The sequence below is a fragment of the Megalobrama amblycephala genome, linkage group LG6, assembly GCF_018812025.1.
Source record: "Megalobrama amblycephala isolate DHTTF-2021 linkage group LG6, ASM1881202v1, whole genome shotgun sequence".
NCBI classification, from domain to species: Eukaryota; Metazoa; Chordata; class Actinopteri; order Cypriniformes; family Xenocyprididae; genus Megalobrama; species Megalobrama amblycephala.
Window position 1 is genome coordinate 14,330,504 of NC_063049.1, and position 14,730 is coordinate 14,345,233.

At 38.3% G+C, this 14,730-nt stretch overlaps 2 protein-coding genes across 2 annotated transcripts; both read left to right on the top strand.

The window, feature by feature from the left end:
- Positions 1-4,184: 4,184 nt before the first annotated feature.
- Positions 4,185-6,590, top strand: LOC125269497 (piggyBac transposable element-derived protein 3-like). The gene is made up of 2 exons (XM_048192391.1): positions 4,185-5,172; positions 5,329-6,590. The coding sequence occupies exons 1-2, from the start codon at positions 5,025-5,027 to the stop codon at positions 6,243-6,245; spliced, it is 1,065 nt and encodes a 354-aa protein (XP_048048348.1). The 5' UTR covers positions 4,185-5,024; the 3' UTR covers positions 6,246-6,590.
- Positions 6,591-8,744: 2,154 nt separating this feature from the next.
- Positions 8,745-12,981, top strand: LOC125269947 (patched domain-containing protein 3-like). The gene is made up of 4 exons (XM_048193055.1): positions 8,745-9,608; positions 9,931-10,058; positions 10,149-10,294; positions 10,374-12,981. The coding sequence occupies exons 1-4, from the start codon at positions 8,916-8,918 to the stop codon at positions 12,008-12,010; spliced, it is 2,604 nt and encodes an 867-aa protein (XP_048049012.1). The 5' UTR covers positions 8,745-8,915; the 3' UTR covers positions 12,011-12,981.
- The last annotated feature ends 1,749 nt before the right edge of the window (positions 12,982-14,730 follow it).

The following is a 14,730-nucleotide window of genomic DNA, read 5'->3' on the forward strand; positions in this document are numbered from 1 at the left end:
GTAGGTGCATGCCATTCAAGCAGAAACTTGTGCAAGAACAATTTTTTGATTTGTCTTCAGCACTTCACTCACTTTTCCATCGCCAGTATGTCATACACAACTATGATGTCCCTTGCCTTAAAAGGCTGCTGGAAATTAGGTGGACAAGCCACTATGATGTGACAAAGTGCCTTGTAGACAATAAAGAGGATATTTTGGCCATTCTCTCTGAAGTTTCACACAGTAGTACTGCACCAATGGATATCAGAACAGAAGCATCTGGTTTGATGGTGCAGATTAGAACACATAACTTCTTTGACATTGGCCATTTCCTTGTGAAAATACTTGGAGTCTTAAAACCTGCAAATGCTATGTTGCAAGGTAACACTGTAAATCTGTGTACAGCAAGTGAAGTCATCAGTGCTTGCTTGCAGGCTTTAAAAGACATGCGAACAGATCCATCATGGGATCAGTTTGAAATGACAGCAGATATCCCTGGCCAAAAAAGAAAAAGAACAGTTAACAAACACCTGTCAGACAGCGTTGTCCTCACCTCTGTTGGTCACACTGATTTAGATTCCTCTAATGATCCAAGTATGCCCCTGAAAAGATCATTGCTGCATATTCTGGACAGAGCTATTGCTGAGATGGAAAGTAGATTCTCAGTAAAGAATCTTGAATTGATAAAGGCGGTAAACTCACTTCTCCCACAGTCTGCATCTTTTCTAGATTTGGGTACGCTCAGCCCACTCCAGCTTCTTGCTGGTAGTGAAAGAGAGGGTCTCAGAAATGAAATGTGTATTGCCAAACCCATGTTGCTGAGACAGTTTCCCACTAAATCCGACCTTTCAGCAATGTGCAAACACATGCAGGGGTACAAGGAAGCATTTCCTGAGTTGCATAGATTGTATGTAACAGCTTTAGTGATTGGAGTGTCCTCTCCGTCATGTGAGAGGTCCTTCTCTACGCTGGCAAGGATTCTAACTCCTTTCAGACGCACAATGCTACATAAGAGAAAAGAGAACTTAGTCATTTTGGCCCATGAAAAAACAATTACTAACAACTTGGATATGGAGAAATTTGTAGACCTTTTTGCCATGAGAAGCAGAAGACTTGTTCTGTGAAAGAGTAAAAGTAAAACAAATGATGTACATAGCTAGTTTAGCCAGTATTTGCTTTATGCTCATATAGTATATAGTTCATGTGTTAGTATAGTTCATGAACCTATGGGCTTCTTAAATAAAGGAATCAGACTGATTTTTTTTTTATTTATTTATTTTATGAAGCAGTATTTCTTTTGCCATTAAGTATCAAACGAAGTCCAAAACATTAAGAGTGGTGATAAATGTAAATAAATAACCAGTGATGTGTGCATATGTATATAATATGTGTGTGTGTGTGTGTGTGTGTGTGTGTGTGTGTGTGTGTGTGAGCGTATGTGTGTGTGTGTATATGAATGAATACATGTAAATAATATATTAAAAACCAAATTACATAAAATACATGTAAATGCAATTAAAAAAAAAAACTGTATATACTGTACAAACTGTATATTCTCTCCCCTAAACTAACCCTACCCCTAAACCTACCCATCACAGAAAACTTTGCATTTTTAACTTATGCATTTTTACATTTTCAAAAAGCATCACTTAGTCTGATTTATCAGATATTCTCCTCATGATGAGGACCAAAAATGTCCCACAAGAACAAGGATTTCGGATATTGCCATCTTTATGGGGACATTTTATCCCCATAACGTAGGATTTACCAAGACCACACACACACACACACACACACACACACACACACACACACACACACACACACACACACACACACACAGTCATCGATCATCAGTTGCATTCTCATTCTCCCTTTTTAAAGCTGCTGTCTGTAACTTTTTTTTTGGTTAAAAATTATCCAAAATAAATTTTTGAGCAAGTACATAACCAACCAGTGTTCAAAAATATCTGCTTACCTCAGCCCGATTCACAACGGCAAGCTTGTAATAATGTTTTATAATTCTGGTGTATATGATATAATATAATAATGACAGAGTCTAAACTTTGACAATATTTATCTTATATACAGGCATTTGACTAAAAACACATTCAGGCGTCGCTCCCAAAATGAGTTCAACGGGTCGTCTTGTTAATGTTATAAATTATTTGTCATTACCGATTAAAGAGTATCTGGCGCCACCGCATGGTTAAATAAACACATTTGCCGAGTACATTGGTATTACAGTGTGTGGAATGGTGCGCTGTGATTGGTTGAGCGGATATATCGCGTTCTGCAGAGAAAGGAGACTGGCGTTTGTCACGTTTAGGAAAGAAAGGGAGAAAGTATGACAGAATAACACAACGGATATCGCATTTTGCGCAAAATTAATAAATTACTTTTCAATACCGACCAGATACAATACTGATTTTGGTGGAAACTCATTTTTTTTGAAAATAGCATTTATCGCGTTATTTAATATTATATTTATCATAATGTTATAATATTATATATGCAATATTATCTTTATATAATATTATAAATTATATAATGTATAATTCACAACAAATGTCCTGTAATTTAGGTTTTCACAGTTTTTTCCACAGGGTGTATATGTGTATGTGTATGTGTGTATGTGTGTGTGTGTTTGGGAGGGGGGGGGGGATATGCTGCCCTACCAAAATTTGTGATTGCCCCCCCCAGTCCAACAAGCCTAGTACCGGGCCTGGCTACAAGTCGTTGTCTTTACAAAAGAAACACTAGTATGTCTATAAAGTTTCATATTTTATGCATTTGAAGCCTGAGACCGGCGGTGGAGAGAGAGAGAGAGAGAGAGAGAGAGAGAGGGGGCTAGCATTTGCCATCTAAGTTAGTCATAGCCTGTGCATACAGTAGTATTACATCTTTTATAAATTGAGATTTTGGCCAAACGTATTTTACAACAGGAAAAACTGAGCGCTCATAACCTATTGATGATGACGTAGCCTAATGTGATGATGTTTTTGCACATTGCACATTTCCACACATATAACTGCATTTGACTTTGACACAAAGCGAGTGATCCTCGTCAGCTAGGTAAAATATATTTCTAAGAAATTTCTTATTTGATTTATGATGGCTATCTGCTGATAGCCTACACTTAATTCATTAACATTTAATCATATTATATATGGTCACACAGTATGGTTAATGTTTACGATGTTAAGTATTTGCTCACTAGATATTTTTTTTAATCTTGTATTGTATACTACTCCCCGCTTGTCTTCACATGTATCAACATAGAAAAACATGGTTTTACTACAGTAATGTTGTAGTAACTAAAAAATATTACAGAATCATCAGGTCACTGTGCTTCTTTATATTTTATCATGTAGAATGTAGTCTGTGTATTAATGTGTGTTGAGAGGGACATCCCAGTGGATCACATTGAAGTCATAAACGTCTTCAAGCACATGGCTCACAGAAGATTGCTGTTGTAATTAGTTTTAAAGAAGCCCTGCAACCCTGTGTGTGTGTATATATATATATATATATATACACACACACACATACATATATATATATATATATATATATATATATATATATCTATATAACTGTCATTAATAGTGAATAAATATAAAGCTTTTGATACTATTATTTTGTGTTATTTATTGGGGTTGGGGGGGGGGGCTTTTTTAGTTTCGGCACATGCCCCTCAAAAGGTCTGTGCACGGCCCTGACACTACTCAATATTTAATCAGTTGAAATGACAGTACCAGCCATTTGGATTATAGGCACACTTAATTTAATGCAGCAACAAAGTATTTACAGTGTAGCAAGATACATTTAAAACTCTTTTACCAGTAATGTTGTTGCTGTTACTGGTCCCTGGATTTTGGTCTAATTCCAATTATGAAATTATTACAACAATATATAAATACAACAATATATACTGTTATAAGTGATAGAACCATAACATGGAGCACTTGCGCATTTAATTTGTCTGCTACTTTTTGCCAGCCCTCTTTCCTGGCTTTTGCACACTTTGAGGTGTTCCCTGGCGTTTTAATTAAGGTTTCAAATTCAGCATATCCTTCTAGCAATAACTCTTGCTCTGCTGCGGTGAAAAACTGAGCGCGCTCTTTGGCCATGGTGAGCAGCCAATCACAGTATTGCTGATCAGTGTTTCTACTATCGATACATATCCCCTTTGAACTCGCAATTAAATCAGATAACATCAGCCGGATAACTTAGCTGGATCATGATGAGCACGATGATATTATCTTGGATGTCTTGTTTAATCTCAGATGTTTTAACCCTCTATGGCATGGTGTTGCCCTCAGGCAACAAACTACCTTTTTGGACCTCACACTGCCCCTTTAATTTTTTTTAATTAAAAAAAAAAGTATAATATCACCTGACATGTCTGTCCAATCAAATAAGGGACTAAAGTGGTTGTAGCCTTTTGTTTGGGGGTGGGGCAGTCCTTTCCGGAAGCAAAGTCGCATGGGACACAGTGCCACCAATTGGTAAGTTCAATTTCACTTTTTAACATGTTTAAAATTAAATAACTTTATATAAAAAAAATATATGTATGTGCATCAGTATGTAAAGAAGTATGTTTGATTGTTTAAAGACACATTTTGATTTTATTTATATGCTAAAACTGTGTTTTTTTGTTTGTTGCCTCAGGGCAACACTGTGCAGTTAGACCACTTTTTTTTCGGGCAATATGCTAAATTGGGGAGATGTGATCGGATGCAAAATTAGGACCACATGGTGCATTCAAGTCCTCCTGGGAAGCTCTGTGAATGCATCATATATGTGCAATTTATGTTATTATTATTATTATTATTATTATTATTATTATTATTATGTTGCCACAGAGATGATGGTGCCTATCATCTCATAATCTGGCTAAATGAGTAATGTTTTCTGGCAAACTTTATCTCTCTTCTTTATTAACAGTACACATAATGTGTACAAATTACATTGAACAGTCAGCATTAAGATATGCATTTTTCATGATCAATGTTTTTACTATCTACTGATACTTACAGGAAATGGACACAAGACAATTTTACGGGCGGAAGGAACATGATCGAGCAGTTAGGGTCATTCCTTCTGACAGTGAGGACAGTGAGCTTGAGGAGAGTGAAAATGAGGACAGTGAGGTTGAGGAGAGTCATGAAGACTGGATCCCTGAATCAGGTTTGAGAGACAGTTTGGAGGTCAGGGGTCAGTTAGGGGTCAGTCAGCAAAGTATCATGTGTGTGTGTGTGTGCGTACGTGTGTGTGTTTGTTTGCATGCATGTCATTGTATGATGAAGGGTATATGACAAACATGCTTCCTGCTGTCTTTTTTAGGAGAATGCCTGTCTCTTGACAATGACACAGAGTCTGAGGATGAAGATGAAGATGATGTAGAAGAGGTTGATGTTCCACGCCTACCCCGATGGAGAACACCTCACAATGCACACTTCAATGCTTGCCCAGAATGGCAGGACCTGCTTCCAAAATCTGATGATATCATGTCCCCCCTCCAGTACTTCAAGCAGTTTTTCTCTGAAGACATTCTGGAAGTTATTGTAGAGCAGTCAAATCTGTATGCGATACAATGTGATGCAAACAAGCCGCTTAACCTCACCATAAAAGAATTGGAGCAGTTCCTGGGGATTGTGGTGTACATGTCATTGTTTGGTTTACCAGGCACCCGCATGTTTTGGAACAAAGCCTGCAGAGTATCCCAAGTAGCTGACACCATGACACTGAATAGATGGGAGGCCATCAAAAAACACCTGCACTTCAATAACAATGAAGAGAGACAGGAGGATAATAATGATCCACTCCACAAGATCCGACCACTGGTTACTCATCTAACCTCAAAACTGACATCAATCCCAATGAGTGAAAAGCTGGCTGTTGATGAGCAGATGGTCCCATTCAAGGGAAGAAACAGACTGAAGCAATATCTGCCATCAAAACCAAAGAAATGGGGCTACAAGATTCTGGTCTTGGCTGGCTCTGATGGTGTCCCGTACAACTTGGAAATCTACACAGGGAGAGTTGTACAACCCCCTGAGCTAGCAGATGTGGGAGCAAGTGGCAACGTTGTCCTCCGCCTGGCCCAGCCTATACCCAAGCATAAGAAATACAAGGTTTTTTTTCGACAACTGGTTTACGAGTGTCCCTCTTGTGCTTACACTGGCTCAGCAGGGAATTCACTGCACTGGTACTGTTCGTGGCAACAGACTACCAGGTGTCAACTTGATGTGCGATGCTGAGCTGAAAAGAGCAGGACGTGGATCTTTTGAACAGAAGATGGCCATGGTGAGAGAAACCACCTTGTATGCTGTAAAGTGGTACGATAATCGCTCAGTGACCCTTCTCAGTGATTACACTGGAGCCCACCCAGTCACCGAGGTTGACAGGTGGGATCGCAAGCAAAAGATGATCACCAAAGTCCCCTGCCCTGCTGTGGTGAAAGAATACAACAAGAATATGGGTGGGGTGGATCTTCTTGACTCACTGCTTGCACTGTATAGGATCAAAATCAGATCAAAGAAGTGGTACCACCGGCTGGTGTTCCACCTTCTGGATATGATCATCGTGACCACATGGCTGCTCTACCGAAGAGTTTGTTAAGGTACTGGCATGAGAAAGAATGAACATATGAAGTTGTATACCTTCAAATCCTACATTGCTGAAGCCCTATGCAAAAGTGGAAAGAGCCTGGAGCACAAGAAAGGTCGCCCCTGTTCCACAATTGCTGGTGAGTATGAGGAAAAGAGGAGAAAAGGACCCGCTGCTCCAATTCCACTCTCTGATGTGCGCCTGGATGCCACAGCCCACTGGATGATTATGGCTGAAAAGAAGGGGAGATGCAAGGTACCAGGGTGCACAGGTACACCAAAAGCCAAGTGCCGGAAATGTGATGTTCACCTCTGTTTTACATCCACCAGCAACTGCTTTCTGAGGTTTCACACAGAATAGGAAATCAGAGTATGCTTTGTCAAAAAGAGAAGCTCTTAATTAAACAATATCCAAAAAACCACACAAACACACATTCACACACACATACACACATAGTCATTCGGATGTTGGTTAATATATAAGTGTTACAATATGTTTATATGAAATGTCAGAAACATTTGGTGTTGTAATTAGTAGTAGTTTGTTTATTTGATTGTTCATTGTTTTTTTTTATTGGTTGGAACCATTTGTTATTGATGTTTGTCAAAATAAAACATGTTCTAATGAAAATATTACATGTTTTCCTTATTCCACTTATATAGAAAACCTTGCTGTTTTATTTATTTACTAATTTGGGGAACAGACACAGTCTCTATGTAATGATATCTAGGTGAAAGAATCTCTTTGTGTTGAGATTTAGCTGACTTCTGTGGTGTGAGACAGCTAGTAGACGGTCGGTTTAGTCAGTCTGTCTGCTTCCTGACCTTGGCCCCAGTTTGTCATGTTTCATATATATATCCATCAAACTGTGGTAAGTCAGAATCAGTCAACAAATACGGTGATTCATGCCACCTTCTCCTGTTATTATCACTTGCACTACCTGTCACATTTTAGTAAAGTCTTCTCAGTCAGCGACAAAGGTTTCACATTACATAAATGCAGGGAAATAGTCATTAAGTCAAGAAGATTTCAGAACTACAGACACACATCCAAACTTTTATTGAGGATAGCTTAGCGAACCCCGTACATTGTTCGGTTCTGGCTGTAGAGCCCATGCAGCAGGGCATCTGGGTGACTGTGAGACGGCATAGTCGCGGGGCAAAACACCGTTCCATTCAAATTAGGGTTTCAAACAGGTTCTCCCCACTCAGTGATGCACCCACTGAGAATCCTGTTGAATGTGCCCTAGTTATTGGTGTTTCTATTAAACGAAATGTGAAAATAGGCCACCATAGGCATGTGTTCACCGGGAGCCAGAGCACCTGATATCAAAGCAAATGTAAATGTGGTGGCTAATGCTAAACTTAAATATTGTGTTATTCACGTTGGCAGTAATGATGCCTAACTTCACCAGTTGGAGATCATTAAAATTAACATTAAAGAGGTGTTTGAATTTACACTGTAATTTGCTCTGGCCCCCTCCTTGTTCACTGGAGTGATGAGATACTTCACTCCAGACTATCATCACTCAATGGCTAATAGGTGTCCACAGAATAATATAGGGTTCATACATAATATAGGTAATACAGGGCCTGGTTATGGCTCTAATTATTCTTTTCTTTTGTCTCTATAATTACTAACAATGTTCTATTCACACAGATTTAATCCCTCATTTATTTCATCAAACTTCTCACTTCACCTTCTTTGAAACTGTATCAAATGCTCTTCTTGAAAAAAGAGACATTTCAGTGAGATTTACTATTCAAAATGTTTTTAAAAAATTACATATTTGCTCAGCTAGGTGGGAGGTGCATCTTAGGGATAGCTAGTATGTTATCTTAGCAGACCACCAAAACACAACAATTTATGAGATTAAATCCTGACCCAAATTAGGAGATTTTCAGAATAAAATAGAGGTCAAATACTGAAGCTTGAGTCTTTTTTTGTCAAGGTAATTACAATCGTTTACAATAAAACTTTGAACTAATATAAACAATGATTCAGTGTGCCGTCATCCTCATGAAGCTTAAAAGGTAAATATACATATGGTTAACAAAAATGTCATTGAAATAAAAATGCCCCTTAAAATCAAATATTAGGCATTAATAATGCAGGTTATTTCTGGCAGTGATATCGAAGAGGACAGGAGCTAACAAGAAAGTTTGTTAATATGTAACCATAATTTGTTAATGAGTAACAAATGAGTTGTTAGTGCTCAGCTCAGCCTATAAGTATGTTATGACAACACTGAGTCAATAAAGAAGGGTGTTGCTGGCGCTTTGAAGAAGGACAAAACGAGACAAGACAAGTGAATCTAGAGGATGGAGAAGTGTAAAACAGATTGCATTGAAAGACCTCTGTCTCTGGCCTTTGAAAAATTCGGTTGTGCTGTTGGTAGACATCCATGTGTGTTTCTTTTATTAGCTTTATTTGTGGCTGCTGCTCTTGGAGCTGGTTTCATCTTTCTTCATGAGAGGGAGGCAAATGATATTGAAGACCAGTTTACGCCCGTCAATGGACCTGCCAAGTTGGAGAGGGAGATTGTGGTGGAAAATTTCCCACAATCTGAAGAGTTTTCTGAGTTACGGCTTGCTTCTGAAGGCACTTATGCCTCTTTGATCATCACAGGCTTGCAAGGAGAAAATATATTAAATGAAGCAGCTTTTAACGATATTATAGAGCTAGACAGACAAGTGAAAAGTATATCAACAGGAAACACTTTTGAAAAACTCTGTGCCAAATCAAAGGGAAACTGTATGTCAAATGCAATTTTGGACATTATAAATTACAGTGCTACTGAAATTGTTTCTTCAAGCATTAAATATCCGATAAATAATTACACGTTTTTGGGAACAACCATTGGCGGTGTAGAGCTAAAGCCAGATAGTTCAGAGATTAACAGTGCAAAAGCCATCCGGCTTTTTTATTTCCTAGATGAGAAGAAGACAATTGGAAGCTCTGACTGGCTTGACGGCTTTCTAAAACTCCTCTCAAACTATACAGAACAAAAAACGGTAAGTAAAAAAATATTTTGAATTATATCTATTGACCTATCTAATGACCATTTTGTGTGAGTGTGTGTAAAAGTACCTCAATATGACATTTATCCAAGAATCTCAAATAAGTCAAGCACCAATAGACATTTGGACAGCAATTCAAATATACAGAGATAATGAACTGAATATGTATATATTTGTTTAATTTTTTTCTGCCTTGTCATGTCCTGTAGAAATTTGTAATAATTAGAGATTCCACACAATGAAACACATTTATGCATACAGTATTAAACAGAATAGTGTCTTTTTATTCTTTTTATTTTTATTTTTATTTACACAGGTCCATGTGTCTTACTTTACATCAATATCAAGACAGAATGAGTTTGAAACCAATTCAGACTCTGTGATCCCCCTGTTCTCTGTTACGTATTTCCTGGCCATAACCATTTCAATTATGTCTTGTTTAAGGTATCAAAAATATTAAAAAAGAAAAAAAAAAAGAATCAAATAAGCACATGTTTCTGTCACTTGCTATATAATTTATCTCTATTTCCACAGGTTGGACTGTGTCAGGACAAAGGTGTGGGTGGCTACATTTGGCGTCGTCTCCGCTGGTATGGCCGTGTTGGCCAGCTTTGGACTGCTGCTGTTCTGTGGGATGCCATTTGCCATGACTGTAGCCACAGCCCCATTTCTGATCCTCGGTAAGTTCATTCATTTCGTCACCTAGTAGGTGTCTCACAGCTGATGTTCACAGGCTCACCAGTCTCTGATTTCCTCCAGGTATTGGTGTTGATGACATGTTCATTATGATCTCCTGCTGGCAGAAGACTGAAGTTAATAAAGCTGTTGAGATTCGTTTAGCAGAAACATATAAAGAGGCCGGCGTGTCCATCACTATCACCACACTGACAGATGTTCTGGCTTTCTACATCGGTCTCATGACTCCCTTCCGCTCAGTTCAGTCTTTCTGCGTGTACACCAGCACAGCTCTTCTGTTCTGCTACATCTTCAACATCACCTTCTTCGGCGCGTGTCTTGCACTAAACGGACGGAGAGAGAAAGGCCACAGACACTGGCTGACCTGCATGAAAGTCCCAGAAGCCACTGGTGATGATGGAGGTTGTTGTGTTGGTGGGGCGTATGATAAAAACACACTGAAGGAATTTGAAATGCCAGTAGATTTATTCTTTAAAAACTATTACGGCCCTTTTCTGACAAGAGTGTGGGTTAAGACACTTGTGTGTCTGATCTATGCTGGGTATTTGGCAGTCAGTATCTATGGATGCTTCCAAATGCAGGAAGGTCTAGATCTGAAACATTTAGCAGCAGACGGGTCATATGTTGGTAGTTACTATGACAAAGAAGATGAATTCTTCTCCGCCTTTGGTCCCAATGTCATGTTAGTTATAAAGGATGAAGACTTTCAGTACTGGAACCCAACTGCTCGCGACAGTCTTGACTTGTGTTTGGAAAGTTTTCAAAATCTGCCAGTGGCAGATTCAGGCATTTCGCCTGTTTCTTGGCTGAGTGAATACATGCAGTATGGAAAGAATGCAAGTTTAAGTTTAAACAGTGAAACTCAATTCAAAAGCCATTTAACTGCATTTCTTAATCAGTCTGGTTTTAGTCAAGATGTTAATTTCACTAACAATCAAATTCATGCATCACGCATGTTCATTCAGACTGTGGACATCCGCACAGCAATCGATGAGAAGAATATGCTGGCTGTGTTTAGAGAAACTGCAGAAAATTGTGGGAAGTTGCAGACACCCGTTGATCTGATAGTGTACCACCCTGCATTCATCTATTTCGACCAATATGCCGTCATCATCAGTAATACAATCCAAAACTTAGTGGTTGCTACATGTGCAATGTTAGTCATTTCACTCCTGTTGATCCCAAACCCTCTCTGTTCTCTCTGGGTAACATTTGCCATCGCATCTGTCATTGTGGGAGTGGCCGGATTCATGGCATTATGGGATGTTAGTTTAGACTCTGTGTCTATGATTAATCTTGTTATCTGTATCGGGTTTTCTGTCGACTTCTCTGCTCACATATCCTATGCTTTTGTGTCAAGTGAAAAATCCTCAGCGAATGAGAAAGCCACGGATGCCATCAATAAACTGGGCTATCCCATCATTCAGGGTGCCGTGTCCACTATCGCAGGTGTGGTGGTGCTCGCGGCTGCTAAAAGCTACATCTTCAGGACCTTCTTCAAAATCATGTTCTTAGTCATTCTTTTTGGGGCCATCCATGGCATCGTATTCATACCGGTGTTCCTGACCTTCCTCAGCACTTGTAGTAGCAGTCGTGAAAAAAACAAACCAAATCATTCAGAGCCCAGTGACAAAAGCGAACAGCGAGTAAAAGCAGTCGTGATTCAGAATGTGTGGTGTTCTGATCCTGACTGTCCTTAGGCTCCGTGATCTTCCTTTTTTATGAGCTTAACTCTATATGACACTTTGATTTGACCATGCAGGATTATCCTGAAATATCAATCATTCTGTTACGTTCTCATATACACACTGTATCTTATATGTTTTTGTTTTTATATTTTTATCAAGTTTAGCTTTTTATTTTTATCATTGTAATCAATATTATTTTCAATGCAGTTCTATTTAATATGCACATCACATTCATTTTAACACATCAATGCAAACACAATTTAGCATTTGTAATCCAGTTACTATCAAGTTAATTGATTAAACCACATTACTGGACAATGGGAATTTTGTGTTTGGCATTAAAAGAACTTGATCTCACCATAATTGTCATTGAAGTGAATGAGTGAGCAATTTATGATACAGTATATGCATGAATGCATAAACACCTGCCGCTTATGTTCTCTCCTGCGTCTTGTAAGCTGGACGCCATGATAGACATGAGCAAAGGCCATGTTTCCTGGTTCATGATTTCTTTATCCTGGTGGAATGTAAATCAGCTCTGTTCTGTGTGAAGAACCTGGAGGTGCCATCACAAAGCATTAGTTTGTAAACAGCAAGTTAAAGAGTAACCCATCTATTCTGTGTCTTCAGTTAAATTTCATTTAAAAATTAGCAAACAGATCCTAAATGTAACACTAAACATAATAAGGACATAATAAGGACATAATGCACTTAATTTGAGACAATAGCCTAACCCAGGGGTCGGCAACCCAAAATGTTTAAAGAGCCATATTGGACCAAAAAAAACAAAAAACAAATCTGTCTGGAGCCGCAAAAAATTGAAAGCCTTATATAAGCCTTATATGAAGGCAACACAGGCTGTAAGTGTATATTAGCTATATTAGCCTACTGTCAAAATGACTAAGTAGGCTACAAATACATAATGAGGTATTCCCGAGGTATATATTTAAAAACTGCTGAAAGCTACAGAAAAAAGAAGCAAATGGATCGGTGCAATTCACCGAAACAGCTGGACTCCAGCAGAGAAACATGGATTTGCAGTTATCATTTTGTGTCAAATTGTTGGATTTTGAGGTAAAATCATTCCATATATATTGTATTGTTATATATTATGTTGACAAATCATCTATTAAATATTTTCCATCTTATATTCTGCATATTTGTGCGTTTTAAAATAAACACTGACAAAAACTATACTATAAAACTATATGTTTTAGGGATGGACAATATGACGATATATATAACATTGATATAACGTTAAGTAATTACGCGGATTTAAACCTAAGTTACCTATATTGTAGTTATATAAAATATTCACAGGCAGATTTGCTTTATGTATTTCCTCGGCGTCAAATCAGGCACATATAAATGTCAGGAAACACGACTCCTGGCTACATGTCAATATCCATGGATTAGGTTTATTTGACAAGTTGTAAGAAACACTTTCGAGTCCAACCTTTAGTGTAATTCGTTTGTTTTTACTCGCGTTTTCGCAGTTTCCTCTATTAAATCCAGTCACGCAGCAGGTTCTTTTGCCAATCAGTCCAGCTAAGGGAGCGCGCTTTCGGCGGGAAAGTGACGTCGATGGCTATGACGCAAATCTTCGTTGACAGAAATGTTGAAATTTAATATTTATTATAGACATTTTTACAGTATTGAAAAATGTTAAGAATGTTTGTGTCATGTTTGTCCTCCTACAGAAACCATATGAAAACAAAAAATATATATTTTTTCCATTTTAATACATTTTTGAAAAAGCTCCAGGGAGCCACTAGGGGAGTGCTAAAGAGCCGCATGCGGCTCTAGAGCCGCGGGTTGCCGACCTCCGGCCTAACCGTTAAAACTGTGTAGACCATTCACAAAGTTGTACATGAACTAATGTGCATACTCAGGCCTTAAGCATCAATGTCAATAAGACCTTGCATCATTTTGCTGGGGACAAATGAGTGTACACATCAACTCTGAGCATCATAAAAAAAAGCTATTACAAACTCACAATAAAATCTACAGCAAAAACAAAAGTAAATAATTACCACAGCTAAATTGTCTAAATATTTTATTCATCCCACAATACATGCTGAGAGCCATGGATGAGCTTTGTACTATGCTGATACCCAACATGCATTGCGGCCTGAAGCTTTTTGTTGAGCTTCATATGCTGATTGTTGATGTCTGAATGATACACTAGATCAAACAAGGCCCTTTGTGCTCAGCCTTTTTAAAACTCTTGAATGTTTGTCACAAACACTGCTGGATCTCATGGTGTACTATCAGGATTACTGTCATTAATAAAGTTAGTAACCCAGATAAAAAGATTCAGGGTAGGGGGGGGGTGGGGTTGTACTCTGTGTTCGGGCCAAATACCGAGCTGAGAACCCTCTCCCCGGACAACACGCCAAATACGTATACCATTCATTTTATCTGACCTATTTGTAACTGTGAACTCGTGAAATATTACATTAAAATGGCCAGTAGGTGGCGGTAAGTCACTGTTTTTATGAGTGAATCATCAAGTCATTCATTCTTTGAAATGATTTAAATTCTTTAAATCGTGAATATGGAAACATTTGGATTTGTGCCAAATTAGAGAGGTAGGTTATAACATCGGTTTCTGTTTCAGTTTAGCTTTAAATGAATTTGTTTTGGCTTAACGTTTATATATTTTATTTTTCATAACTAAAATAGCTATGTAGTGGTGCCCTCCATGGGTTTAAAATTGATAGTATGTGTTG

Excerpts from the sequence above, each read along its gene's own strand:
- LOC125269947 (XM_048193055.1), top strand. The coding sequence starts at position 8,916 with ATGGAGAAGTGTAAAACAGATTGCATTGAAAGACCTCTGTCTCTGGCC. Across the intron at positions 10,059-10,148 it reads TCAATTATGTCTTGTTTAAG|GTTGGACTGTGTCAGGACAA; the intron begins GTATCAAAAATA and ends CTATTTCCACAG. Across the intron at positions 10,295-10,373 it reads AGCCCCATTTCTGATCCTCG|GTATTGGTGTTGATGACATG; the intron begins GTAAGTTCATTC and ends GATTTCCTCCAG.
- LOC125269497 (XM_048192391.1), top strand. The coding sequence starts at position 5,025 with ATGGACACAAGACAATTTTACGGGCGGAAGGAACATGATCGAGCAGTT. Across the intron at positions 5,173-5,328 it reads AGACTGGATCCCTGAATCAG|GAGAATGCCTGTCTCTTGAC; the intron begins GTTTGAGAGACA and ends TGTCTTTTTTAG.